The sequence below is a fragment of the Phalacrocorax carbo genome, chromosome 3 (assembly GCF_963921805.1).
Source record: "Phalacrocorax carbo chromosome 3, bPhaCar2.1, whole genome shotgun sequence".
Classification (NCBI taxonomy): domain Eukaryota; kingdom Metazoa; phylum Chordata; class Aves; order Suliformes; family Phalacrocoracidae; genus Phalacrocorax; species Phalacrocorax carbo.
Genome location: NC_087515.1, coordinates 15001634 through 15027898, shown reverse-complemented (window position 1 = coordinate 15027898; position 26265 = coordinate 15001634). Strand labels below are relative to the sequence as shown.

At 48.1% G+C, this 26265-nt stretch overlaps 2 protein-coding genes across 5 annotated transcripts in view; one reads left to right on the top strand and one right to left on the bottom strand.

Annotated features, from left to right (window-relative positions):
- Nucleotides 1-598: 598 nt before the first annotated feature.
- Nucleotides 599-11081, bottom strand: POLH (DNA polymerase eta). Of its 3 annotated transcripts, none has more exons than XM_064445936.1 (11): nucleotides 10930-11081; nucleotides 10388-10464; nucleotides 10164-10298; nucleotides 9844-10073; nucleotides 9290-9459; nucleotides 5878-5981; nucleotides 4738-4857; nucleotides 4014-4137; nucleotides 3277-3342; nucleotides 2408-2571; nucleotides 599-1596 (listed from the first exon to the last, which is right to left on the bottom strand). In XM_064445936.1, the coding sequence occupies exons 3-11, from the start codon at nucleotides 10247-10249 to the stop codon at nucleotides 738-740; spliced, it is 1923 nt and encodes a 640-aa protein (XP_064302006.1). In that variant the 5' UTR covers nucleotides 10250-10298; nucleotides 10388-10464; nucleotides 10930-11081; the 3' UTR covers nucleotides 599-737. The 3 variants fall into 3 exon arrangements, with proteins under 3 accessions (XP_064302006.1, XP_064302005.1, XP_064302003.1); XM_064445935.1 differs by lacking the exon at nucleotides 10930-11081 and adding an exon at nucleotides 10527-10550; XM_064445933.1 differs by lacking the exon at nucleotides 10930-11081 and having other exon boundaries at nucleotides 10388-10555.
- XPO5 (exportin 5) overlaps nucleotides 10753-26265 on the top strand; it is a 30369-nt gene continuing 14856 nt past the window's right edge. Inside the window, exons 1-19 of one of the 2 annotated variants that reach the window (XM_064445932.1) lie at nucleotides 10753-10925; nucleotides 11256-11377; nucleotides 12019-12091; nucleotides 12693-12830; nucleotides 13144-13326; nucleotides 14339-14380; nucleotides 15246-15272; nucleotides 15616-15801; nucleotides 16474-16550; nucleotides 16999-17098; nucleotides 18549-18632; nucleotides 19049-19174; nucleotides 19420-19510; nucleotides 20952-21080; nucleotides 21879-21994; nucleotides 22898-23053; nucleotides 23470-23511; nucleotides 24108-24197; nucleotides 25509-25708. In XM_064445932.1, the coding sequence (XP_064302002.1) occupies nucleotides 10821-10925; nucleotides 11256-11377; nucleotides 12019-12091; nucleotides 12693-12830; nucleotides 13144-13326; nucleotides 14339-14380; nucleotides 15246-15272; nucleotides 15616-15801; nucleotides 16474-16550; nucleotides 16999-17098; nucleotides 18549-18632; nucleotides 19049-19174; nucleotides 19420-19510; nucleotides 20952-21080; nucleotides 21879-21994; nucleotides 22898-23053; nucleotides 23470-23511; nucleotides 24108-24197; nucleotides 25509-25708 (2087 nt within the window). In that variant the 5' untranslated portion in view covers nucleotides 10753-10820. Of the gene's footprint in view, nucleotides 10926-11255; nucleotides 11378-12018; nucleotides 12092-12692; nucleotides 12831-13143; nucleotides 13327-14338; nucleotides 14381-15245; nucleotides 15273-15615; nucleotides 15802-16473; nucleotides 16551-16998; nucleotides 17099-18548; nucleotides 18633-19048; nucleotides 19175-19419; nucleotides 19511-20951; nucleotides 21081-21878; nucleotides 21995-22897; nucleotides 23054-23469; nucleotides 23512-24089; nucleotides 24198-25508; nucleotides 25709-26265 lie in introns of both variants that reach the window. The other variant, XM_064445931.1, reaches the window with a different exon arrangement.

Genomic DNA, 26265 nt, shown 5'->3' with positions numbered 1-26265 from the left:
ACTCTGGCAGTTTATATGTCAATAGCAATTATCAGGAACTGGTGCTGAGATTTCAAAAAGGCCAAGAAAAAGTATGCCTGTGCAGTTCCAGCTTCCTCAATTTTTGTTTGTCAGGAACAGTCCTTCTTGTGTGCTCCACAGCTGGTGATAAGCATCACACAATGGACTGCTACACAGAGGGAACTGCCAAATCATCTGTAACAAAAATCATGATGGGGGGTGTAAAAATCAGTGTCTTCCAGGTGCAGAGGAGAGAAGGAACCATATATATGTTATAGAGCAAGGGCAAGGCCTACAACTGCAGCCAGAGGAGAACCACCATGAGGTGAAGGCTTCATACTAAGTGACTGGATAGGGGCTCAAGCCTAGGCTTGGCTGGAGATTCCCTGAGAAAAGCTACTGTGCTTATATTGTCTGCTTTTACAGTAGGAGCGGAAAGCTGTAGGAACAGAATTACTGAGCAGTGATGCTACGGAAATACTCAGGGCAAGGGATGCAGCTGAGGGTACGATGCAGCTTCTGGTAGCACCAAGCTAACTGGCAGCAGCTAAACTGGGTATGTCCAGCATTATACAGAATTCATCAGTTCCAGTTCCTGTTAGACTTGGGATAGAGATAATTTATTAGACTTTTCTGCATTAAAACATGATAGGCTGTATAAAAACTTTTAACTGTATTTAAAAACACTGATTCTTAATCAATATTTTTAATCTAAAAGCTCCCAGCATGGCTGGGAGTTAAGGAGGTAAGCGCTTAAAGAAGAAATCTAAAGTTCTTGTCACACCTTCTCTGGGTCGTTTTGCACTAGATCCTGCTGGCGTTTTGGGTTTATTCTTTGCCTTGGTAGGAGACCTGGAAGCTGCAGCCTTTGGGCTGGGAGCTGCTGCTGGAGCCGTTGGAGCGCTGGGCTCCAGGAAGGAGCTTTGTAGCTCCAGAGCAAAGTGGTAGTCCATGTGCTCTGGGAACTCCCACACCAGCACGAGCTGGCCGCACTTCTCACAACGCTGCTTGTCCCCCGGCGAGGCAGGAGGGAGTGGGGTGAACTCAGGAGAGGGTGGCAAATTCTGTTCATTTCCTTCCATAGATGGCTCTAACTTCAGAAGGGTCCTGGAGCTGGGTGGAGTTGAGGGTGTTTGCGTAGCATCAGACAGCAACTTCTCACAGGGAAGACTCTTGTAAGGAGAAGCAGGACTCCCACCTCTGAGACTCTGCTTCACAGGGGATCCCAGGTCACGCTGCACAGAGCCAAGTCCAACACAGTCTCTCTCTTGGTGCTCTGGGGAGCTGGGCACAGGTGAGACTGCAGTGCTAGCAGCAGGCAGGCTGTTTGCTGCCACCGTCTGTGACTGCTGCCTTTCTGCCACCTTTTGGAAGAATGACTCGATAGCATTAGCTGGCTTCTGCCTAAGCTCTTTGCTTGGGCTCCTGAAGAATTTGACCCTGGGCCTCCCAGAAGACGTGGCATTTTGGATGGCGGTGGCAGTGCCATCAGGCTGGGTATCACTCGTCAGGAAGGCAGTGATGCCTGCGGAGAGGAGCGTGGCAGGCTCTGAAAACTTGTTTGCCGAGAGAAGCACTGATATGAGCGGTGGAGACCTGCAAAGGACAGACCAATATCAGCTCACACATCAGCTTGGGAAGCAAGAAGTCTTCTGAAGTAAGCCTTTAAGCAATGTAAACTGTTCACAGGCAGTGGACGGGGGAACTGCAGTGTGGGTATCTGGCAAGGGGTGGGAGAGATGTTTCCTCTGACAAAACGTTAGTATTGCTACCTGCAGAACCGAGTCTCACAGACATAGCAAGCTGTGTTGGGCAGAGCAGAATGCCTCTTCCCAGAACAGCGTTTCCCAAAGGAAAGAGCACTGGAGTAGGGGCAGCTGGCTGCCAGTCTGGTCAGTCCACCACAGGCCAGAGCTGCTGTGAGTCTCCCAGGCAAGGTGAGAGGGCCTTAAGGGAGCAGCAGCCTTGTCAGAGCCTAAAAACAGGACCTTCTTGCCTTAACTCAGCCCAAGTAACATTGAATATGGGAGCTGTGCTCCTTAGTTTTCCTTCCTGCCCTAATGGCCTCCTCCCAAGCACTTTTGTCCTTAGGGGAGAAGAGAAGGCCTCACTAGCTTCTCCAGCCTAGCAGGGCAAGGACTGCCTCACTCCAGATGGACACCTCACTGCCAGTAGCAACCATCAGCTCCAAGTACAGAAGTCAGAAGTGTCTCACCAGGCTCTCACAGCTGTCCTACTGCTAGCAAGTGGAGATCGCTGCACTCTGCTCTGTGTGTGCTGGGGATCACTTTTCCTACCAGCCAGCATAACACTCTGCTTCCTTTCTGTCAGGTCCCTGGCTCATCCTGTACCTCCCACAGCAGAACCACCCCTGACAGGGACATGAACCACTTTCTCCCACACTCACCAGGCCGCCTGGTGAGCGCCAGCCATGTTGCAGTTTTGGATCAGGGCAAAGGCATCGTTGCACATCTTCTGGGCATCATAGCGGGACAGAGCACAAAAGCGCGACACCCGGGTGTCTCCCTGCATGCGTATGACCACCATCAGCTGCTTGGCTACTCGGTGGTTCTGCAGAGAGAAGAGGTAGCTGTGTTTCAAGCGACACCTGCAGGCAAGAGCAGGAAAGGCCAAGGAGACCCTATCACTGCCCAGAGCCCTGTACTACCCTCTACCACCTCCCGATGATGACGCTGTGTGACAGATGGCAGCTTGTCCTGCCTGGCCTGATCTCTAAGCAAGGAGATACAGGACAGCAAGTGTTTGTACAGCTGTGCCACACAGTACAGGAAGCAGTTAGTCCTTGTTCTCCTTCAAAGGCATCTGCGCACCTTTTCTTGCCCCCCCTTGCAGCAACGAAACTAGCAGATTAATCTCACCCTGGCTTGCAGTCTACCATCCGGATTTGAACGTATCGCTTCCTCTCACAGCCCACAGCTCAGGCAGAGCTTTGTCAGCCAAGGGCTTGCAAGGGAGCAGCAGTGCAGCAGAATGAAGGTACAGTGGCTTTTAGGTCCCTGCATCCTAAAGCACGGGACAAGAACTGTCCTTAGCCCTACAGTGTTCTGGTGCAAAACCATCCTTCCTGGCTGGGCTCCTGCACACCTCTCTGCTTGGGGTATCTCAGCACACAGGCACACATCTGAGGGCAAGCAGATTTCCTCCCCCACCACACACCATTCTCAGCCTCCTGCAAACAGTTCATGGTGCAAACACGCTGAGTAGCTTCCTGAAGGCCAGCAGGGAGAACACTATCGCCACACCTCCCTTCCTTACCTGGCTCCTGTCCTTGATCAGTCTGGATTCCAGCTCCAAAGCCAGCTGCAGGAGCCAGTGTTGCACCTGGACAACAGACAGGTAACAGACAGGTTGGGCCTCTGCTCACAGCACTGCCACCAGCCCAGAGCAATGCTCCGCACACCGGGGAATACTGGAGGGGGATGAGACTGGAATGGACACAGACCATCGTGAGGCCCCATATCTGGAGTACTCCTGGAGAAATGGTCCAGGTGAGGATTCAACACCAGAGGCAAAGCATTGTAGATACCATACCAGTCCTGAAGCATTACTACTAGACTTTGCCAAGTAATCTGGGTCGCCTGCCCGGGATCTCCCTTTGCATCTCCCTACAGCTCTGTGGGAACCTCTTCCCAGCTAACAGGTAAGGTGCATCCTCCCTCGTTCTTTGGGCTAGTTACCTTCTTTTTAGCAACCAAGCCCTTGAAGCCTGGCACTGTGAATATCTTTTGAAAATCACAGGCCCACAGTTTTGCTTGTGGAAATTACAAGGTTGGACCCCTCTGTGCAGGAGTTCATCATTGCATTTCTGTCAAATGGGGAGTTCCATAACTTCTGGGGCCCAAACCACCGCTTCCCACTGACTCTTTTGGCTCAGTTTCAGGGCACCGTGACACAGAAAAGCAGCAGTTTTGCAAACCAGTTTCAGCTTTTAGTGTTCTCATCTTCTCCAGTGCAAAGGCCAAGCCTTCATGTTAGATGTAGGCTCGTCCTACCTCCTTCTGCGTGGCCAGGGCTGTCTTCCCAGGGAAGTTCTTGCTGCAGCCAATGGACTGGGGCAGGTACCGGTTTTTGACAGGTTCATCTTCAATTCCTCTGCACAAGTCATAGAGCCAGGACCTGAAAGCCACAGAGGAAGCTTGAGGCGAAGGCAGCCACAGACACCTAAACATCACTGGGCAGCAAGTCAGACTTCTGCTGAGCCATGCTTTCAGCTCTGTGCAAGCTGACTCTGCCTCTCATCCCCAGCTCCGCAGTTGCAGCTGCAGAACAGGCAGGTTTCCTTCAGGTCACAACCGCCTGTCAGCGCAACTCCTCCACCTCTTCTCCTGAAGCGGCAACAATTCATCAGTCTGCAGGGCATCCCAACCGCTGCTCTTGGCCCAGAAGTAGTGTTTCAGGCTCTAGTCCAGCCTTGTCCTCTGTAATGTGGCTGTCAAGCCTGCCTGCTTCCCAGCCTGCAGGGAGCCTTTCCACAGCTTGGCCCCACGTAGAGGAAGGCAAAGGAGCTGGCTGACAGCCAAAACATTATCCTGGGAAGGGTGCCTGGGAGCAGGCAAGACTGGAAACCTGTTTGTGGGCCTGCCAGACCAATACATCTCAAAAATGTCACTGAAGTTTTACCTTCCAATCTTCCTAATCACAGCAGAACAACCTGTGATTGAAAGGAAGTCTAAGTTCCTGCCAAGAGCCAAGTTGTGGTGAGTAGTTTATCATTACCCAGTTTTCTCTCCAAAGTGAGTCTGGAGCTCTGTCTCACTGAAATGTGTCAGTTCTCCAATGTACTCTACTCCCAGGATCTCTGTGATGGCAGTGCCAAGCTTGCCTCCTAGGTTACGGCTACGACAGAAAAAAAGAGAACACACAAATGAAGCATCATGTGGAGACTATGCCAAGCCTCCTTGCAGCAACTGTCCCTAGATCAGGACAGCTAGAAGCAGTCAGGAACTAGCAGGACAAAAGGGAACACTTGGCACATAACAGCTCTTCTGCTCGTAGTAGAAGGACACATAGGAGTTGAAGTGGGAACTGCTCCTCGGCTCACCCAGGTTCAGTGCTTCTCCCTCAGCTCCATCCTCAAAACGTGATCCCAAACCATGCTCTGCAGAATGCCTCACACACTCCCTGCTTCGTCCTACACAGACAGGGTCTTTCCCTACACACAAACCCCTTCATCCCTAGTGAGACACTGAAGGCAGAGAGCAGCAGCGCAGGTCTGGAGGGCAGGACCAGGGATCCATTCCTTTGGAGCAGTGGTGCTGGTAACTCTTTCCTACACCAGGAAAAGTACTTGTGCAGAGTGTGTATGCTCAAAACCAAACCACATCTGCTCTCTGGGAGCACAGCTATGGCCTCCTTGCCCACATTTGCTCCTGGCTTACACCTGTGCACCCCTGCGGTCATCTGAGTACAGCTCTACCCAGGGAAAGGCTGCTCATAGGATGCTAGTGGGCTCTTTGAGTGTGGTCCTTTCAACTGGCAGGGCTGCAGCTTCTCCTGAACCGTTGCTCACAGCTGTGAGGGATTACTGGCAGGATTTCCTCTCCATTTCTTACAAGCATTCAGCTGTGGAGTTGAAAGCCTTTGCTGGCTGCTATCAATTAGCATCAAATTGCTCTCTGTTGAGGTGGCCAGGAGCAGTTTCCTACCCCCAAGTCACTTTAATTCTGCTCACACAAGCAGCAGCAAGAAACTAACAGGAGCAAGTACCACAACAATGAAGACAAACAGGGCTCCCTTTTTGATAAAAGTCTGGATTGTGGAAGCACAGCACCAGCATTTTGAATACGTGCCCCAGCCACAGAGCAGCTCGGCCTAAGCCCCAAGCTGCACAAAAGCAAGCCGCTCCCCAGTACTTACATATTGCTGACAGGCAGCTGGCTGAAGAGCTGCGGGACAAATCGCAAAGATACAAGTGTCTGGCGGTTGGGCTTGTTTAACCCACAGGCCAGTTTTGCCAGTGTCTGTAACAGAAGAGGGTGGAAACCCTGTTATTACAAACTGTGTGCTGACTTTATTGTGACTCTACCTAACAGCTTGTGCTGTATCACCTCTAAGAGCTGCCTTTGAAGAAGCTGCAAGGAAGAATGTGCAGGTTGCACTGTTGCTTGCTCCCAGGTAGTACCCACCTTGGCACTTAGCATGCACTGGCTGGGTACCCTGAAAGCACTGCTGATTCCAGACTTCTAGCTCTGCAAAGGGCAGGACTCCTGCTCCAGGTAGCTTAGGAGATCTGGGTCTATCACCTGTTCTGGCTGGCTTAGCTCTAGCATGCTTGCCTGATGAAAAACTTCCAGAGCATCCCCATAATCCTCCCCAGGCTATTTCTCTCACTATGTCTTGCTCCTTTATCTTCTGTGTTTGTCTTGCTTTTTCTCAATGTCACTATTTTAATCTTCTCTCTGCAAGAAATTTGCTGCATAATCTCTGCATAATGCTGCAAAAGGAAATCTGCAAAATACAGAATTGCTAGCCTGGAAGGGATCTTCTTTCACCTGTCTGCTGTACAGCTTCCACTCCCGCTCTAATCTACCACAGAATCAAGAATACACAGACCAGCTTGAAATATGTTTAGCTGGGTGTTTGGCAGCTTTTTTTAGCAAGTCGAATAGTTTCCTCTTTCATGACTTTACCACACATCCTATAACTAAGCAAAATTTCTTTCCTGCCTATTGAGCTATGATCTTGTTTTACAGGCTTACGTACATTCTCTTTTCTAGACAAATTAGATACCTTTCCTTCAACTTTTCAAATCCATCATTTTCCATGTCCAATTAGTGTTTTTCTTGTTTCACTGGAGACTCTTCCAGGTTTACCCACACTGTTCATAAAGTGAAGGGCTGCAAGCTGAACCAGTCACTGAGACTTCATGGGGAGAAATAATTTACTTTTTCTGACACCTTCTCTAATCTGCACATGCTGAAACAGGGTTTGCCATTTCTACAAGAGTACTTATATTACTGACTCATCCTGCTGCTTGTCCACAGTAACTCCAGGCTATTTCGTGACTTATTGCAACTTAGCCAAAAGCCTGCTGGTTGCTTTTTTCCTATAAACTACAAAAACAGTCAGTGAGGAGCATAAGAATCACTGCTTGGTGAATTCAGACTGTTTCTGGGTTTTTCCAAGCCCAGAATTTTCAGCTCTAATTTCACCTCCCATAATTCTCACAACCCAGACCAAGCCCCATCTGCTTAGCATCACCTGAGTTCCTACAGCTGTTCCCTCTCTATAGGCTTGAGTGAAAATATTGACTCTTACCAGATCAGAGAGAGAGAATCCCCCCAGGATCCCACTCTAAACATCCCAATTTGAGTGCAACTCACTGAACAAGATCATTGTGGAAAACAATATTTTCTTCAGAGAGACGCATGCCCTTCAGATAACCTCAGTCATGTTGTGTTTTGCTAGGGTGTCATCGTCAGCTTAAGCAACTCAGGGTGAGGTGCATTAGAAACCATAAGGTTAACACCTCACATCTGCAATTTTCCCTGTACATTAGGCTGCTTATGCTGTCAAAGAGGGCACAAAAATGAGTTTGGCATGACTGGTTCTTGATAAAACCATTTTGTTATCCTCCAGGTGCTTCCAAAGAGCTCAATTATTTGGTCTCATTTATCAGCTGGGTTCCCAGTGTACACTGAGGAGTTAGCTCACTAGGAAGAATGGTCCCTCAGGAGAGTTTTCTTCAGGAAAAACATGAGAGCAGGAAACCTCTACCTTGAGTTTCAGGCAACAGTGGCTGTAGCCAGGGAATGGTTTTTACTGACACAAATTCCCAGCAACTTGGAGGAAGAACACCACCAGTTTGGGGCACCGAGGTGAGTCAGGTTGCTTTTCCTCTTTCTGGTCAGTCAATCTTTACCGTCGCTGGCCATGTGCGCTTTGCGTGATGCTCAGCCAGCTGTTGAGAGCAGCTACAGGAGCACTTCGTGCATGACAGCAGCTGCAGAAACAAACGACTTTGATGCTGCAGCTATAGAGGGTTTCCTGCTGGGTGAAATGCAGGGTGGTTTACTGAGAGGCCCCGGCACTTGTTTCATTCTTTGCAGAAAAGGTTTGTACCTACAGAGGTGAGCTGGCTGTGGAAACACTGTAGCATGCTCTGCACAGCCACATGCTGGCTTGGTAATCTCTGCAACGTGCTTGCTGGTACAGATATACAGTTCTTCAGGGACAGCACAGTACAGAATAATTTCCTTACTCCCTTTTAAAAAAAAAAAACCAAACAAACACTGGCATATAAAATGCAAGCTGGGGGAAGCTGCTAGGAATAGTAGGGATGTTCTCTGTTATTTGTGATTAAAGAGAGCAAAAAGGCAAATTGAACGTCCCTTCCACTGGGAATTTCTACACCAGTGATCCTCCTCAGCTAGCTCATTTCTGCCTCACAGTCTGCTCTAGTTTTGAGGTGAGCCAGTGCAGAACTGGCTCCAGTACCCATGTACAGCTGCTAATAGCTCCAGTTGTTTCGGCCGCAGACTAAGATGAAACTTATCTTCCTTAAGTTCCAAAGCATCCATTTATCCATTTATCTTTTTCTTTTTTTAAGCCAGAGCCTGCATTTTTAAAGTCATAACCATACAGGTAAACCATACATTTTGCAAAGAATGAAACAAGTGCCGGGGCCTCTCAGTAAACCACCCTGCATTTCACCCAGCAGGAAACCCTCTATAGCTGCAGCATCAAAGTCCGTTTGTTTCTGCAGCTGCTGTCATGCACGAAGTGCTCCTGTAGCTGCTCTCAACAGCTGGCTGAGCATCACGCAAAGCGCACATGGCCAGCGACGGTAAAGATTGACTGACCAGAAAGAGGAAAAGCAACCTGACTCACCTCGGTGCCCCAAACTGGTGGTGTTCTTCCTCCAAGTTGCTGGGAATTTGTGTCAGTAAAAACCATTCCCTGGCTACAGCCACTGTTGCCTGAAACTCAAGGTAGAGGTTTCCTCCTTTAAGCTCATGTTTTTTTTTCCTGAGGAAAACTCTCCTGGTGGACTTAAAACCCTTTTCTTCCTAGTGAGCTAACTTATTAGGGTACACCAGGAATCCAGGCAATACATTGAGTGCTGACTGCATAGGCCCTGTCTCTGGGGAAAAAACTCCTCCCCTTCCCAGATGTCCTATAATTTCCCTGCAGGTATGCTCACACACAGCTGCATTCCCTACTCAGCTCATCTTGTATGGGAGACTTGGAAGAGGGCATAGGAGAGCATCTACAGCACATTCCGACTCTGCTGCTCAGAAGAAATCAGGCTGATGGGTTACACAAGTACCTTGTTGTGCGAAATCCCAGCTGAACACCTGAATCCAGTAGCTGTTTCTACAGCCACCCTCATTTCTTCCACAATTACCGCACCCATGGTCAGCTGCAGGTCAGGACAATCAGGGTTATCGAAAGACAGCGACGCCAGCCACTCCTGCAAGCCACGTTCACGCAGCTCCTCTGGAGAGAAGACGCAAAAGGGATCAATATGGGCATTTTTTTTGCTGAGTCCAGCAAAGGGACCAGTAGCATGAGCCAGGCAACAGCCATGTGCTTCTGTAACTGTGTGCCAACAGCAAGGAGGAGGCACCTTAAAAGCCATTCGTTGGGGAAAACAGATCCCATTTACCGTGCTCTTACCTCGGGGGAGATAAAGCAGCCCACCCTCTACCTCTGATGTATAGGGGGTGTTACCGATGGAGCAGGAGAGGCGGGGCGTGCGGGGGGGGCGGGGAGCAGCAGCGAGCTCCTTTCTCGCTGTGCGGCCTCAAAGCAAAGCCGTTAGAGCCACCCCGCCGCGGTCTGCAACGGGCCGAGGCCCCGCGGGACCGGGTCGGTGCATACCCTTCCCGCCGGGCTGAGGGGCAGGACCGGGCCGGGTGCCGGTGCCGTCGGGCAGCCCCTGCACGAAGGTGGTGGGCAAGAGCGCGGCTGCCAGGGGGCGCCCCCGCAGGGCGCGCAGCCGCTCCCGCGCGCTGCCCGTCAGGTCCAGGTACGCCTCGTCGATGCTGGCCCGCTCGATGGCGGCGAAGCGGGACAGCACCTGCATCACCTCCACGCTGGCCTCCCGGTACCTGCCGGGCGGCAGGCACGGCCTCAGGCGCCGCCCCTTACCGTAGGGCGGCCCCCGGCCCGGCCCCAGCCCGACCCCCGGCTCCGCTCACCGAGTGAGGTCGGCTTTGCCCCGCGCCTGGGGCACCCGCGCCAGCGCCAGCTCGGGGCACAGCGCTCGTGCCTCCGTCGCCCACATCCCGCGGGACACTCCGAAGGCGCGGGCCTCGTAGCTCACCGCGATGATCCTGCAAGACACGGAGGGCGGTGCAGGGCGGGTGCGGCCCGCGGGGAGGGATGCAGGGGGCCGCGACCGACTCGCTGCCGCAGCACCTACCCGCCGCCCTGCCACTCGTTGTACTGCACCACGGCGCAGGGGCGGCCGCGCAGCTGCGGGTCGAGACGTTGCTCCACCTGCATGAAAAAGCAGTCCATATCCACCAGTGCCACCACACGCTCCCGCCCCCGCGACATACCGGTACCGCTGCCTCCCGCCCGACTGACTGACCGCCCGCCCGGCGGGGTGGAGCGCCGTCGCCCCGCCCCTCCTCCCGGGAGCCGTAAGCCCCCGCACGGGGCACGCCGGGAGTTGTAGTTCTGGAGGGGGCGGAGTTACCCATGCGCATGCGCATTCCCCGCTAGCTCCTTCCCCTGGCACATGCGCAGAGCCGCTGTGGTGTCGCGCGTGCGCCGCGTGCTGGCTGACACCCCCCCCTCCCCCCCTCCTCTCGCCCGCCGGTGGCCGGTGGCGCGGGCCCGCCGCCACTGCCATGTCCGCCGAACAGGTGAGCGGCCTCTGCGAGCAGCTGGTGAAGGCGGTGACGGTGATCATGGACCCGGCCTCCACACAGCGGTACCGCCTGGAGGCGCTCAAGGTACCTGGCTGGGGAGGGCAGGGGAGGCGCCGGGCTCCGGCCACGCGGGTGCCCCGTCCTGCGCCGCCTCGGGGCCCGCTCGGAGTGGGCGGTAGGAGGGGGACACTGGAGCGGCCCCGGGCAGCCCCCGGAGCGCTGGGAGTTGTCAGCAGGCGGGGGACGGCGGCGAGGGCTGCGCCTGCGCGGCGCTGAGGGGTCGGGTGCCCCCACCCCCCCGGTGTGCTGCCTGAGGAGTCGGGGCGGTCCCCCCCCTCCGCCGCCCCGTTACCGGCCGCCCCGTGCTCGTTCCCGTGTTTTAACTGTGTGAGCTTGTCCCCGGTCCTTTCCCAGTTCTGCGAGGAGTTCAAGGAGAAGTGTCCGATCTGCGTGCCCTGCGGGCTGAAGCTGGCGGAGAAGACGCAGACGGCCATCGTCCGGCACTTCGGCCTGCAGATCCTGGAGCATGTGGTCAAGTAAGGCCGCTCGTCCCGCCGCCCGCGCCCCTGCGCCAGGGAGGGCTGCCAGCACGCTGCCACGCAGCCACCAGCGTGGGCTCTGTGCTGGTTCCGGCGCCTCCTGCTTCAGGGAGGCACTTTCAGGACACAGAATGTCTGTTCTGCAGCAGAGGACGGTTGCTGTCCTTCTCTGTTCCTTTTCTCCTCTGTAAACGAAGGAGAGGAAGGGGAGCCAGGTTGGGAAGGTTAATTCAGCAAGCTGTAAGACACATTGTCATCGCAAGGTGTAAATAAGTATGCAGGGTTATCAGCAGGGCTCTGCAGCGTTCTCTGTCATTAGCCTCATCCTAAAAAAGAGGCTTTGTATTAGTTCAGTTGTGAGGTTCCCCTCTCTGCCCCCTCTACAGACCTGATGCTTTGTGCTTTTGCTCTGCTTCCCATGTCTGTTGACTTTAGTGGGGTATGCCTGTTTGCTAGCTGCAGTTTTAACTCAGCCTTTTCATTAAGGGATTGGGCACTGGCAGAGTCTGCAGTGTCTCTCTCTAGTTTAGGTGAAGGAGTGATGGTTCATTGACAATCAAGTCAGAGATCTTTATAAATGTTTTGACTTGGTGTCCTTTTTGTTTCTCGCTCTCTTTTTTTTAACCTCTTTCAAACAGGTTCCGCTGGAACAATATGCCTCGCCTTGAAAAAGTTTATCTAAAGAACAACGTCATGGGCCTCATATCCAATGTGAGTACCCCAAGCTGTTCTCTGAAACAGGATTTTCTCATTTGGAGATAGAAAGTGGGAGCGAAAGGAAGAAAAGACTCCAGTTAATCAGCACAGATGAGCTGAACTCAATTCTGCATTTATTACTTTCTCTTTGTGCATTCCTGGTTGTTCCAGTGCTTTTGTCTGTCTTGTAGTCAGGTCAATAACCATGTCACCTCACATGGCAGGAGGTTGGCAGGCTTTTATAACGTATAAAAGGTACTTTTTCTTTTCTTGGGAGAAATTCAGTAGATATGAATGTTCTTATTCTTTGCAAGAATACAAAAGTCGTTAGCTTAGCAGTGTTTTCTCTGTCATTCTGATTGCTCTCATGACTGAGTGACCTTCTTTTGAGGAAAATCCTTTTCGTTCCTAGAGTTCTCTAGCTATGGGTGCTTGGGAAGGTAGGAGTGTCATCCAGGATAGCTGGGGTGAAGAGCTGACCAATGTTGTGTTTTGGTTTGGTTTTTTGTTTTTATTTTGTGTAGGTTAGAACATTTGCAACTGCTGTGCTTCCTAGGTCAGAATTATGTGTCTGATGTTTGCTGGTTTGTATAACTCTGCTCCTGTTCTGTCATAGGGTACTCAGAGTATTCTGGAGGAGGAAAGTCACATTAAGGATGTTCTGTCTCGCATTGTGGTGGAGATGATCAAGCGCGAATGGCCTCAGCACTGGCCTGACATGCTAAAGGAGCTGGATACCCTCTCCAAGCAAGGGGTAGGAAACAAACCTGTCTGTTCTCTTCTGCTTGCTCATAGGATGGGTTTCAGTTTTCCATTGTCCTGAGGAAAGCCTAACTCACTCATGGTCAGGTGAGACGGGCTGATGATAGATTCAGAAATCCCTGTAAGATGAAGTTATTCTAGGAGATTATTTTAGCAGAGAGAGGGCCATCCTCCTGTCTTGTTTTCCCTGGGTGTGACTTGTATCTTCATCCATGCTCACTTTCTCACTACATCTCTGAGCTAGTCTCTAGAGATTTGAACATTTGAACTATGCTGATGGACTGTATTTCATTTTGGGACATCAGGAAACTCAGACGGAGCTGGTGATGTTCATCCTCCTACGTTTGGCAGAAGATGTGGTGACTTTTCAAACTCTGCCTACCCAGCGTCGACGAGATATCCAGCAAACCCTCACCCAGAACATGGAGAAGATCTTCAGCTTCCTACTAACTACCCTTCAGCAGAATGTCAACAAGTACAGACGCATGGTAAGAGTCTCCTTTCCTTGGGTTCAGTCAGTGCTGGGGGCGTTTAGGAGTTGGGATACAACTTGCAAGGTGTTGAGGAAGCAAGTGCAGAAACTGTCTGAAATCCATTGCTGTGAGGTAGGGATCTGCTGTGGCCTGGGAGGCCGGTGCTGATCAGAGAGACTGAACACACAGGGTTGACAGGGTTAGTGTTGAGAGTTTGGATTTGCTAGTGTAAATGGCTTGAGTGGATGGGTCCTCATTCATATTGTTGGAATGCTCCACTGACACTAGGGGTGTATAGCTTAGCTAAACAAAGGTGTGGTTGTGGCAGAAACCAGGTAGATTTGGGCTAGTTTGTGTAACACGCAGTGGTAAAGAGATGCTGTCCAGGATTGCATCTCCTCTTGTGCTGCAGTGGTGTCTTTGTGGTGAGGCACCAAAATGCACAAGTTTTTGATGTCTCAGCATTGCATCTGGGCCACTCTGGTCCTTTTCTCCGAGAGCTCAGGTCAGGAAGCCCTTTTTTGTTAAGTTGTGGTGAGGAATACTCTTACTTTTTGTGTAAAGAGACTTCTTTCCTGAATTCTTACCTAGAGTCAGAGATGTGCAGGTTAGCCAAGATGGATGGTGAAGGCAAGTCTCTACCCCAGTCTGTTCCTGTGAGAAGGAAGTGGATTTGAGAGCGAAGCACAATTGAGAAAGCAATGTGGAAATAAGTTGCTTAGGTGTATCTCTTGTTCTTTTTTTTCCTGTGAATTAAAATCCAGAGTTACACTAAATGTGAAGCTGGGAGGCAATGAAAAACCCTCTCCTACCTGACTTCTGTTCATTTTCCCGATGCACTGACAGGCTGAACAAACCCACCTGTAGAGCAGACAGTTCTCTGTGCAGTTCATGGTGGTGGGTGGGACACCCTGGTGCATTTTGTAGTCTGGTTGAAATGCATTTCCAGGTAAGGTTTGAATTGCAGTGCTTGAGGCTCTGAAGTGTGGCTGCTTCTGCTAACGGTGGAATCTTTCTGATTGGCAAGGTTGGAGCACCCCAGGAACAAGAAGCCCTCACCATTCCACAGGTTAGCAGATCTTTGGGATGTTTGCGCACAGGGTAAATTCTGAGGGTTGGGTGTTCAGTTACCTGTCTGCACACTGAGAGCGGGGGAGATGACGGATAGTTCTCCAAGACTATAATAATCTGCAGTGCTTATAAGTATGCAGTTCTGGTATGGTGGCTCGGTTGTTAAATGTTTGGGACACAACCAGAAGGACTTGAAATCACTGCACTGAATACACTGATGGACAGAGTTTCCAAACCAAAACCTTGCAGCAGAAAGAAATGCTTGTGGTGTCTTTGCATCTGAAAAAAAAATCAAACCTAAGTGTCTGAGGGTCTTGTTTGCATTAGTCAAACAGATGGGGCAAGCAGTGCATTGCTGCTGTTAAGTGTTTGGAACTGGGAGTCAGGCTGTAAGCTCTTGCCCCAGCTCTCTCTCCAGCTGCCTTTCTGACTGTGGACAAATCACTTACCCTTTCAGACATAAAAGCCACCAGCATCTTTCAGAGTCTGGCTTTTGGGATGTAAGATGCTCTGAATGGTCAAAAGTTTTATCCCTGGAAGCTTCCAGGAAGCACCAAAATGCCTTTCCTTCTTGTGTCTCCCTGGTGCCTGCTGACTGGAGTGCCATCTTTTGGATGAGAAGGAAATTGTGGCTTAACCTGCAATTCAAAGTGCTGTTTTCATACCTGCCAGGGAGCTGTGGAGACGGTTATGATGGCTGCAGCAATGTCCGAGCAGGAGACTGTGTTGCAGCCTCTGGCACTAGGGAGATGTTCTGTGAAGCTGCTTCTGCCTGTGTTCTTGAGAATAAGCCTGTCGAGCAGTGGCTGGGTGGAAGTGTGTGCTGTAGCTGCTCACTTACCATCTCTTATTTTCTTTTTCAGAAGGCCGATCTGACTCAGGAGCCAAAGGTGAGTGGAGCTATGCAGCAGTTAGTGCATTAGTCATTCTTAAGACCAAGATTACTTAGAACCAGGCTTCTCCAAGTCTTTGGAGTCTGTTACCTGCAATTCCCACTTATGGATGGGTTTGTTCACCCATGATACAAATTTCCAGAGAAGAGAGAATTGAGGCACAAGTAAAGGAATGCCCAGGCCTTCACTGACATCCTTAGTGTGGGGACACTTGGACCCTTCTGCTACTACCTCACTCTCAGGGCGGTTCCTGATACTGTTCTCTCAGGGAGTGGACAGCTTTAGGTAGGAATTGGTGTTTCTCTCTGACTCTGACCTCTTGTCTCCTCTCTGTTCATAGGCCCAGGCAAACTGCCGCGTGGGGATAGCAGCACTTAACACCTTGGCTGGCTACATTGACTGGGTGGCCCTTAGTCACATCACAGCAGATAACTGCAAGCTCTTGGAGATGTTGTGTCTGCTTCTAAATGAACCTGAGCTCCAGATAGGAGCAGCAGAGTGTCTTCTGATTGCTGTCAGCAGGAAAGTGAGTGCTTCCTCCTTAGCTCCTCTGGCTCCCCTTTGTTTTCTTCCTGTTATCCTAAGTGATTCTTCAGACTGAGCGATTGTATCTTTGCCCTTCTATTTAAGAAACAAAACTCAAATTTGGCTGCGTATGCTAATAATATTTAGCATGAATGTCATGCCAGCACAATATATACAGCCACTGTTGGAACCCTCTCCAACTTCTCTGCTCATATCTCCTTGCAGTTTTGAAGTTGGTGCTCTCCATTAACTTTTTTCCCCCCACTTCCTACAACTGTGAAGTGGGAAATACTGTCACCAGCTGTGTCATCTGGCAGCTAAGAACAATCACAGCAGGATCTGAACAGGTGATTTGACCCATAGGTTCACAAGCAGCTTAGTGTCAAGGCTGAGTGTTTATCAGCTGCCTTTACATAACTAGCCAGTCTTCAGTGAAGAAGAGTTCATGTCGTGGGTTCAGTTTTTCATTTTAAAGTTTCTGTGGTGGGATTGCGTGGGGAAATTCCTTGAGATCAGGAATACCTTAGATTTTTTGGCCAGTTTTTACTGAAATAATTTGTGACTATAAGCCCCTCCCTAGATGGAAGGACAACTGGAGATCTCCTAATTTCACTTGCAGATGGGAATAAATAGTTATGTTCTAATTGAGGCGTTTGGTTTATTTTACACATAGGGTAAGCTGGAGGATCGGAAGCCTCTGATGGTCTTGTTTGGAGACGTTGCCATGCACTACATTCTCTCTGCTGCCCAGTGAGTACCATCCTGCTGCTGTAATTTCACACAAAATTGCATACAAATGGCTTTAGAGATGTGATTTGTGGAAGATATTGCTTACCAACTGCAGGAAGCTGGGACTGGGCTAGGAGAGAAGAAAACCATCATTTTCTTTTGCAAAGCGTGAAAAATTGCAAGTTTTTTCAAATCCCGTAAGTGAAGGACAAAGTGGTGTAAATATCACAGCTTCCCCAGCTTTCTCTTTTAGCCTGAAACTGATGAGGAGGGACTCTTTCAGAGAGGCAATTTCAGAGATTTTAGATGCCAATAAAGCAGTGCTTCTTGATAATAGCAAAGAAAATCCCACTGCAGTGAAGTCAAATTACTCTAGTCCTCTTTTTATCTACAAGATAGATAGCACTTTGCCTGCTACCTACAGCGTGAGTAACTGTGATCCTGTTTTTCCCCCTCCCCTCGTTCCCAGGACAGCAGATGGAGAAGGCCTGGTGGAGAAGCACTATGTTTTCTTGAAGAGACTTTGCCAAGTTTTGTGTGCGTTGGGCAGCCAGCTGTGTGCGTTGCTAGTAAGTCTCTACTTGTACCAGCAGCAATCCTGGCAAGGCTAGTTTTTAGGGCTGGAGGTGAGGCACCTCTGATCTAAGGTGGGACCAGGGTTCTGTCTGCACATTTGGTATACATAGGGATCTACCCATGCATTTGGTAGGGGCAGAAATGGCTCTGCATACAAGTGGGATAACTGTATCCTGCTAAGTCATAGGAATGTAGAATGGAGGGACCTTGACTGATTCCAAGCCTCTACTGGCATCAGAAATCATCTCCTATAACCTCTGTAAAATGCTAACGCTTTATTGAAAGTTAGTCAAGTTTCTTGCTGTCTTTACTGCTACAGAAAAACTACTCCAGGAAGTTGCTGCTATGTTGGAAGCCTTTTCATTTTCCCTGTTAAAAATAAAGAGTATGCTTGTTTGTTCTTCTACCAAGTTTCTCTCAAGATGAAGGAGGAAGCAGGTTTTGTTCCTGCTGTTCATGTTCCCAATGCTTTGTGTCAATGTTGAGATAAAGATGCATCCTGATACTTCGCATGCCATGTTGGCTGCAGAATTCCTGCTCCCTCCTTTCAGCACAGTGCTCTTACAGTAAGGAAGGCAGGCATGTTGAGAGATGATGTTCATGGGGAGACTGAGGCAGCCAGCCTGTGCAAGTGATAAAGCAGAGTAAATTCTCACAGGGAGGGAAAGGAAAAAAAAAACCAACCCGTGAGAATTTATCCCTAAAAATAATGGACAGCAAACAAAGGGTGTGTTATTACTTTCAGTGACTTCCCTTGCTGTTAGGCAGTGGGAGCTGTTAGTCAGTAATGAAGTAAAGAGTCGGGGATTTGAGTCCTTTCATCCAGTTACACTCAGGAGAGGCAGCACTGAGCTGTGCAGCTCCAGAACAGGGATCTTGAGGGCCTCGGGTCATGTTTTGGTTAGTGAGGAGCAGCAAAACCTTGAATTTATGGCTCTGGGTAAAACTGGATTTTCCTGACAAACTTCCCAGAAAGTTATTGATAAGAGATGTCCATATGTTAAATGCAGGAAACACCTGGAGGAATGGGAGTGAAATCATTTGGGTGTATTTGCTTGTGATGTTCTGCAGTTGAGAACTGCTCCACCTGGGTACTGCTGGGTGGGCTTGACCCAGTAGGAGTAAAATTGTGACTCAGTGGCAGCAGCGCCAGCAGTCATGAATTTGGTTTTAACGGAACTCCAGTATCTGAGAAGTCACCCTTTTCTATTGAATGAGGGTGTTGCTGTTTCCAGCCCCCCAGGGGTGGTCAGCAGAACTTGCTACTCTTCAGGCTAAACTGCTTTCATTAAAAATCACAGTTGTCCAGTGTTTTTCTCTCTGCTCCTTTATAGTCTGTGGCCTTGGATGTAGTGCTCCTGTTTTACCCAGAGACATACCACCTGTGAGCTCAGCATGACATACAGTTAGTATTTTGTCTGAAATTGTTTGTCTTCCTACTAGGGCTCAGATTCTGATGTGGAAACACCAGCCAACTTTGGAAAATACCTTGACTCGTTTTTAGCCTTCACAACCCATCCCAGCCAGGTATGTAAAGGGCTGAAAGTCTCATGTATGTCTATGTAAGAATGTGTGAACACATAGTTGAACTAACCTATAGAAGACTGCAGAACTTGAGCTGCCAAATATTGTTTTCCAGGCTCTCCATTTCAGCTGAAGACCTGGAAGGCAGAGTGTTTTTTCCTCCATTACCACTCCATTAGGAACAGCGCCTGACACAGAGGTGCTGAGTAGAAAGTGCAGAATTTGCAATCAGTCCTATTACTTACTTGAGATCTTTGGCGTTCTGGAATTTTGGGTTGAGCCTGGAAGGTGCCTTGGACTCAAGTAAATCATAAGTGTAATTTGCTGTTGCCTTACGAAAGCAAAACTTAATGCTAGCAGTGGAGATTCCAGCACTGAAAGCCTTTTGTGTTTCCCTCTTTTCCCTTTTCCTCCCCCAGTTTCTGAGGTCTTCCACCCAGATCACATGGGGAGCCCTCTTTCGGCATGAAGTTCTGTCTCACGACCCCTTGTTGCTGGCTATGATTCCCAAGTATCTCCGTGCATCTATGACCAACCTAGTAAAGGTATGTGGGGACTGTGGCCAGATAGGTGTGAGAAGGTGCCTAGGTGAACATGGCCTGTGGATCATGGGGGAGAAACTACATTTTTATTGTGTCTGCCACAGACATGATCTCCAGGCCGCTGAGCACACAGCTCTATCTCAGCATTTTGCTGTCTGCCACTTGCCTTCAGTCTTCATCTCCTTGAAGCTGGTGTTAGCTATGAGGGGTGACTTCTCTTCCTTCCTGACCTTGTTCACTCTCTCCAGGTGGGCTTTCCCTCTAAAACAGACAGTGCCAGTTGTGAATACTCCCGCTTTGATTTTGACAGTGATGAGGACTTCAACGCCTTCTTCAACTGTAAGTTGCCATTGGCCTGTGTGGAAGCTGTTATCTGTGCTTTTCCTCTTACTTTCTGTTGGTGGCTGAGCTTAGAGCCTACCACGTTGGCTTGGCAGCTTCCATGTGTCTTGACTCTTTCATTCTGGATCTTGGAGTAAAATTTAGGATTTTCCTGTGTCAGCTCGGGTGTTTCATTTTACTTACTCTTTGATACTATTTTGTTTGCTGGCCAGATAGGTGGCCTAGTAGCCTTTGCTACCTAGTGTCAATGAAAATGTGCCTCTTGGTCACCTAGAGGAGGAAATTAAACAGCTCAGGTTAGGAAAGGAAGGCAGCTTATGAAAGAGTTAAAATGTCATTCCAGAAAGAAAATCTGTCTTGGTCCTGCTAACATGCTTCTGGTTCAGTACCAATAGCTAGAGCTGAGCAAGGAAAATAGCCAAATTTAATCGTGATCTTAAATAAGCAAACAGGGAACCCTGGGTATTTTTTTTTTTTTTTGTATTTTACTTCCCAAAACCGGGGTTGCTTCTCACTGGTTGGTATGGTTGGGTACTCACTTTGTGGTTGGGACGATATACCTAATAAATTACTTAAATTCTTACTTCTTACATTTATGTTTGAAGACTTAAGTGATGCATTTTTTTATTGCTTATTAGATAGTATATTTTTTATGTATGGCAATATATCTATTTGGGTGGAAATCAAACAGTAGCTAAATGCATAAAGCCAGAATTTGAAGTAATTTTAGGGAGTTAAACAATATTGAAGGTATTGCATATGTAAGAAAATAAAACGGACTTGAAACACAAAATAAAATTACTTGATAAAAACCAGCTTTTTTAAACAATGCAAGTTGCATCTGTAGTCAGCAGAGCTGATTCTTCTGTGTGGTCATGTACTTGAATATTTTGGACAAGGAAATTCCTGTTCTGTACTTTGTCTTTCTTATCTTTGAAATTGAAAACAAGACTTCTTTGGGTGTTTTGAGTTTGCATTAGCTTGTCAGCCTAGAATCTGAACTGGGTTGTGTTAAATAACCTAGAAAAAGTGTTTAGCTGAAGAAAGTGGTAGTTATCTAATGCTGTTTTTTAATCTCAGTATCTCAAGGTGCTTTCTAAGTAGCAAACAGGTATAGTTTGCAGAATTTTTTTCATGAAAAATAGGGGCTTAACTGTAGTAAATCTGGGTTTAGCATAGGTTTTCAGAACTCATATTGCATTTTAATTGCACTTTTTTTTATGTTAATCCATCATTTTTTAGTCCATTTAAATCTCTTCCAAAAATTGCCCATCCTGTTACACCTGGTTTACTGACCGTATATCTGAGCTTACTGCACAGCTATTGTCAGAGCAAGAGTCCATAATGTTCCCAGGTCTGCAAAGCTGCAGGTGGGCTTTGAGGAAAGGAGCATTTGTAGCATCAGCGTATTGCATGGTGTCTGATTTTTTCACTGCAGCTTTCCGAGCCCAGCAAGGAGAGGTGATGAGGATGGCTTGTCGTCTGGACCCTCGAACTGGCTTCCAAATGGCTGGTGAATGGCTGAAGTACCAGCTCACAGCTCCTGTTGATACTGGACCTATGAACTGTAAGTTACCTGAAAAAAAAAAAAAAGGGATGTGGGATTTGGTTTTTAATTCAAGCCAAGAAGAAACTTCGTTGCCTCATTTTTCTTTCGGTTTTGTTTTGTTTTGTTTCGTGTGTGTTTTGGGGTTGTTTGTTTTTTGTTTTAAGTGGGAGCCAAGACTCAACACTAGGCTTTCAGGCTTTCACGGTCTTTGCAAATTAAAATCAAAATCAAATCAAACCCACTCCACCCCAAATTTAACCCTTTGCAGTCTACCTATGGAATAGCTAATGTAAAGTCCCTGGTTGCTTCTCCTTGCCCAATCTCTCTACAGAACAGATGCAGCTGTTCCTCTGATACAATTCTACAATTATTTGGGCCTTGCTATCTCAGTAACATATTCTTTTTGTCTGGGAAAGTTCTTCCTGTCTGGCAAATCCCTTTGTCAAGTCACCTTGCTTTCCTCCTGTGAAGGAAGGCCACTTGGTGCTCTGCAAAGTCACACAGAGGGAAATCTTGCCTGCAGTGCTGACTCTGGGCATGTGATCTCCCTCCTTTCCTTTCCGTTCCATGATTTGTTGGTGTTGCTCTGTATAGTATAGGTCAGACTTGAGTCTCAGGAGCCTTCACGTGAATGAGGCAGATCACACAGGGTTACCTTAGCTGCTGCCAGTGCATCCCTGCCAGGCATCTGCAGGGAGAGCCGTGTGACCAAAATACTTGTGAGTGCAAAGATGTTGCAGCATGGGAGCTTATCACCCTGGTGGCGTGCATGTGGGGAGGAGCAGGGTGAGAGCTCCAGTGTTTTCTTCCTTTCAGCTAAGACAGGCGAAGGTCTCTGCTCCATCTTCTCTCCATCCTTTGTGCAGTGGGATGCCATGACCTTCTTCTCAGAGAGCGTCATCAGCCAGATGTTTCGAACCCTGGATAAAGATGTATGTGTACCAGATGCTCTTGCTTGCTCTCCTGGCTTGTTCTGGGTGGACATGAGTGGGTTTTTTTAGCTATGGTGTCTTTGAAAAGTTTGTAGTAACTGGTTACCTCCATGAAAAGCCCAGGTTGTTTGGTGAGTCATTCTCATGAGGTGTAGTGACCCTTCTTTAGGTGGAACCAAACTCATACTGGCTTACTCTGTCAGACATGTCTTGGTTCTGGAAGCTATGCTGTGAAAGTCAGAGGTATAGCTCAGGTGGCATGCTTTAACATAATGTCTTGCTAAAGGAGAAGAGGACTGCTTAAGTGGACATTCCCAAAGTTTATTCTTTTTAATCATCCCCTGATCAGTTGGGGTTTTTTTTCTGTTTTTAACTTTTAAATAAATGAGAGAAAGTCATGCTCAGGGAGTAGATCAGAAGCAATTTCCCTCTGCTTTTTGTTCAACAGCAGACAAATCAGAAGGAAAGCATTTTTTTTCCTCAGTCTGATGTAGACTGATTTTTTTTTTTTATTAGATTGGGTTGATATAGTTGGTTAAGCATGGAATCAATTGGACAGAGTCAGAAGAAGAATTGGGAGCCAAACTGAGAGAGAGGAAAATTGCTGTTCTCAGAGGTGCAAACAATAGTATGGGAACTTGAGATTGACATCTCAAGACTGCCCTATTAACAATGGCAATACTGCTGTGCTTTTTCCCTCAGCAAGTGCACATAGCGTGCTGTTAAACTGAGGTTTCTACTGCTTTTCTCTCTGCTTTGAGAACAGCTGTGTTCAGCCAAGAGACCTGATAGGATAGCAGTAACTCCATGGCCTAGCTCTAGGAGTTGTAGGATGTGTGCTACAGGCTGAAATACTGAATGTTGGCTCCTTTTTTCTTCCTTTCTACTTTTCTGCCTCTGTAGGAAATCCCAGTGAATGATGGCATAGATCTGCTGCAGCTTGTCCTTAATTTTGAAACAAAGGATCCTCTTATCCTGTCCTGTGTGCTCACCAATGTCTCTGCTCTCTTCCCATTTGTTACTTACCAACCAGAATACCTACCACAAGTACTTTCTAAGGTAGGTACTTGCAGACCCTGCAGAAATCAGGTAGGCTTTTTGTGGTGCAAGACCCTCATACTAAAGTGCAGGAGTTAATCCTCCTGGCATTATTATCAGGAAGGACATCCCTAAAGATGGGAAAAACTGAGACTGAGTCTTGTTCAAGAAGAAACAATGTCAAATAACACAAATTTTGCAGTTCCTAACCTTAAATCTTAACATTAAGTGCATGCTCTGGCCAGTAAACACCATGTTTTATTTCACAGTCTCGCTGTGCTGATGATTCATCTGTCAACTTAGTCAAGGGTTCTTCACTGACTTTAATGAAAGTGCACCAAAGTCTTATGTTCTATTCCTTGAGCTCAAAACACACGCAAGTGCTAGATGTTAACAAATGACATGAGGTTTTGGATTTTTCCTCCCTTTTCTTACAGCTGTTTGCGTCAGTTACCTTTGAAGTTATAGAAGAAAGTAAGGTATGTCTGAATTATTCTCTACTAATAAGCTATAACGGTTGGGTCAAATTATATTCTGTTAGAGAGCATGCTGAGTCTAAAGACTCTGCTTTCTCAAGTATAGACCTGCTTCTGGAAAGGGCTGGGAACTCATCTGTTCTTGGTTGACATAGCCTGATAAGCTTTGGCTCACAAACTTAGAAGGCCACAGGTGTGGTCTAAGGCCAGTGCACTTAGCCCCAAAGTCTATGTTGGCCTTCCTGAGAGTGAAATCCCTTCAGAAGCTGTGGGTATTTTTCAGTGGTTGGTGTATGTGGCTGTGAAGGATGGCTGTAAAGCTGCCAGCTACTTAGGGAGTGCTTGGAATCTTGAAATAGTAAGATCCATGGCATCCTCTCTCCTTGAGCACAACTTGTTCGAACATGGGTTTCTTGGGTTGGCTGTTGCTCCAGAGGAAATTTGGTTGCTGCGTGATTGGGATGGGGGTTGTGGAAATGTTTTTTTGATCTGTACTCAACAGTGCAGAAAACTGTATGTAATGCATTTGTCTCTTGAAGATACCCTGCATTTGTCTGAACTTTTGTTTTGTTGCATTGAAGTTTGTTATGTCTGTCCAGGCTCCTAGAACTCGAGCAGTGAAGAATGTGAGAAGGCATGCATGCTCCTCAATCATAAAGATGTGTCGGGATTACCCTCAGCTTGTCCTGGTATGTAAATTCAACTCTATCATGAAGAGTCTTGCCTCAATTTCAGCTGGATTTTGTGGGATCTTCGGCTTCCTTGGCTACAGCCTCTGTTTTTCTTCCAAGAAACATTCCTGCTGCGCAAATGGCAGTGTTTTATTTCCTGCACCTCCCTTCTTCCCCCTGCCCCTGGAAAGTTTTCTGCCTGAAGATTCGAATTGTGAAGTGATGAGTTAAATGAAAAGGTGATGAGTTAAATGCAAATGGGATGATGAGGAGGATACAAGCAGCACTAGATTCGTTTTATGGGAATGTTTGCTGAATTTCCATTTTGTCACTTGTGGTGGTCTAAAGTGATTCCTTTGCTGAAGACGCTAGCAGTGACTCATCTCTGTTCTGTTAGGTAACAAAAGAAAGTCTGTAGGAGCAAGAGGAGAGTATTTGTTTTCTGGATTAGCTTGAGGCTAGAAAAAACAGATACATCTAAAATCCATGAACTTGTGTTTTGTTTGGTTTTGCTGACTTAAACAGCCCGCATGCAGTATGTGTAGCTCTGAACCACTTCCTTTAGTGGTGTTTGTGTGGAGTGGCTCTAGGATTATGGGAGACAGTTTTGGGGGATGCTAATTAAGGTAATTTAGGGCTTCCAGTCTGCATTCTGCAACAGCTACTAGGAACTAAAAGGTTTGTCTTTGTCCCACTCTACTGGTCCTTGAACTTCAGCACTCCCTTTCCCACAGCTAGCCAGACATCCTCACTGGGTGAGGCAGGGGCCCAGAGCTGCCCCAAAATATGTTCAGATGACTTTGCTGAAGGGCATGATTACTAATGCTCATATAAAGTTACAGGAAAACATGGTTGTGACTAGGAAAAAACTCAACCATTCCTGTGGAGATAGTGATAACTGTATGAATCTTTATTAACCTACTTGTGAGCAAAGAGGTGGAAGAGTCCTAAGTCTGGTACCTGAGAGCCAGAGAAGTGAGGTACTTTCTGTGGGCAAATAAAAGCAGCAGAACTATTTTGATGTGTGACGCTGCTGTAAGGGTTATAACTGCCTGGAAGAGAGAGATTTCCTGTGGTTATTTCAGTCATTCTGGAGACTGAAGTAAGCTGGATGCAGGATGGTGATAGAGGGTAGGGAAGAAAAGAGATTCTTTTAGACTGAACTTTCAGAGAAACTTGAGACTGAGAAGATGACTATGTAGAGAAAAAGTCACTTAGACATGCTCCTCTAGCTTTCCTGCATAGTACAGTGCACGCCACCTCTGCCTCCCCCAGTAGCCCTCCTCCACACAGATGTGTGACGTTCTTCCACTTGGATGTGTTTTCTAGCCAAACTTTGAGATGTTGTACAACCACGTGAAGCAGCTGCTCTCCAATGAGCTACTTCTGACACAGATGGAGAAGTGCGCTCTTATGGAGGCCCTTGTCCTCATCAGCAACCAGTTCAAGGACTATGAGCGGCAGAAGGCTTTCCTGGAGGAGCTCATGGCTCCTGTTGCTGGCTTATGGCTCTCCCCAGAGATGCAGAGGTATGGGTCATTTTTCTGAGCTTTGAGCTGGAGGTGTTGCAGAGGTAATGTCATGCCCAATAAGGAAGTACACAAACCAAATGAGGGTGGTGGGGTGTCTCGCGAACTCCTGTGCTCTGGGCAGTCACTGTGGTAGTAGGTCTTCTGCAGTTCAGAAACTGCCAACTGCGCCTAAATGCTGTTTGTTGAAAATTTCTAGGCAAGAGTTGTTTAAGGTGATAGAGGAATACTTCCCAGCATGTTCAAAGCATTTGCAGAAAATGAGAAATAAAAGATATCTTTGCTGCTCTCCAGGACAAGCGAGGAGGCTGAGCTCCCCTTACTAAGGCTGAGGTGTCCTGCAGCCCTGGGCAGCTGGGCATGCACAAGAGTGTTCCCAGCAGGGCTATCTTCATAAGAGGTGCAAAGGTTTTAGGTCCCCATGGCCCAAGAGAACTGGAGATGTTTGGATAGTGCACACATCTCTCGTGCTTTTCATCAGGATCCCATGTACAGTGTGGAGCACTAGCTAGTCTCTCTAGCCTGCTCTGTATTTGTTAAGAAATGTATTGCCAGTG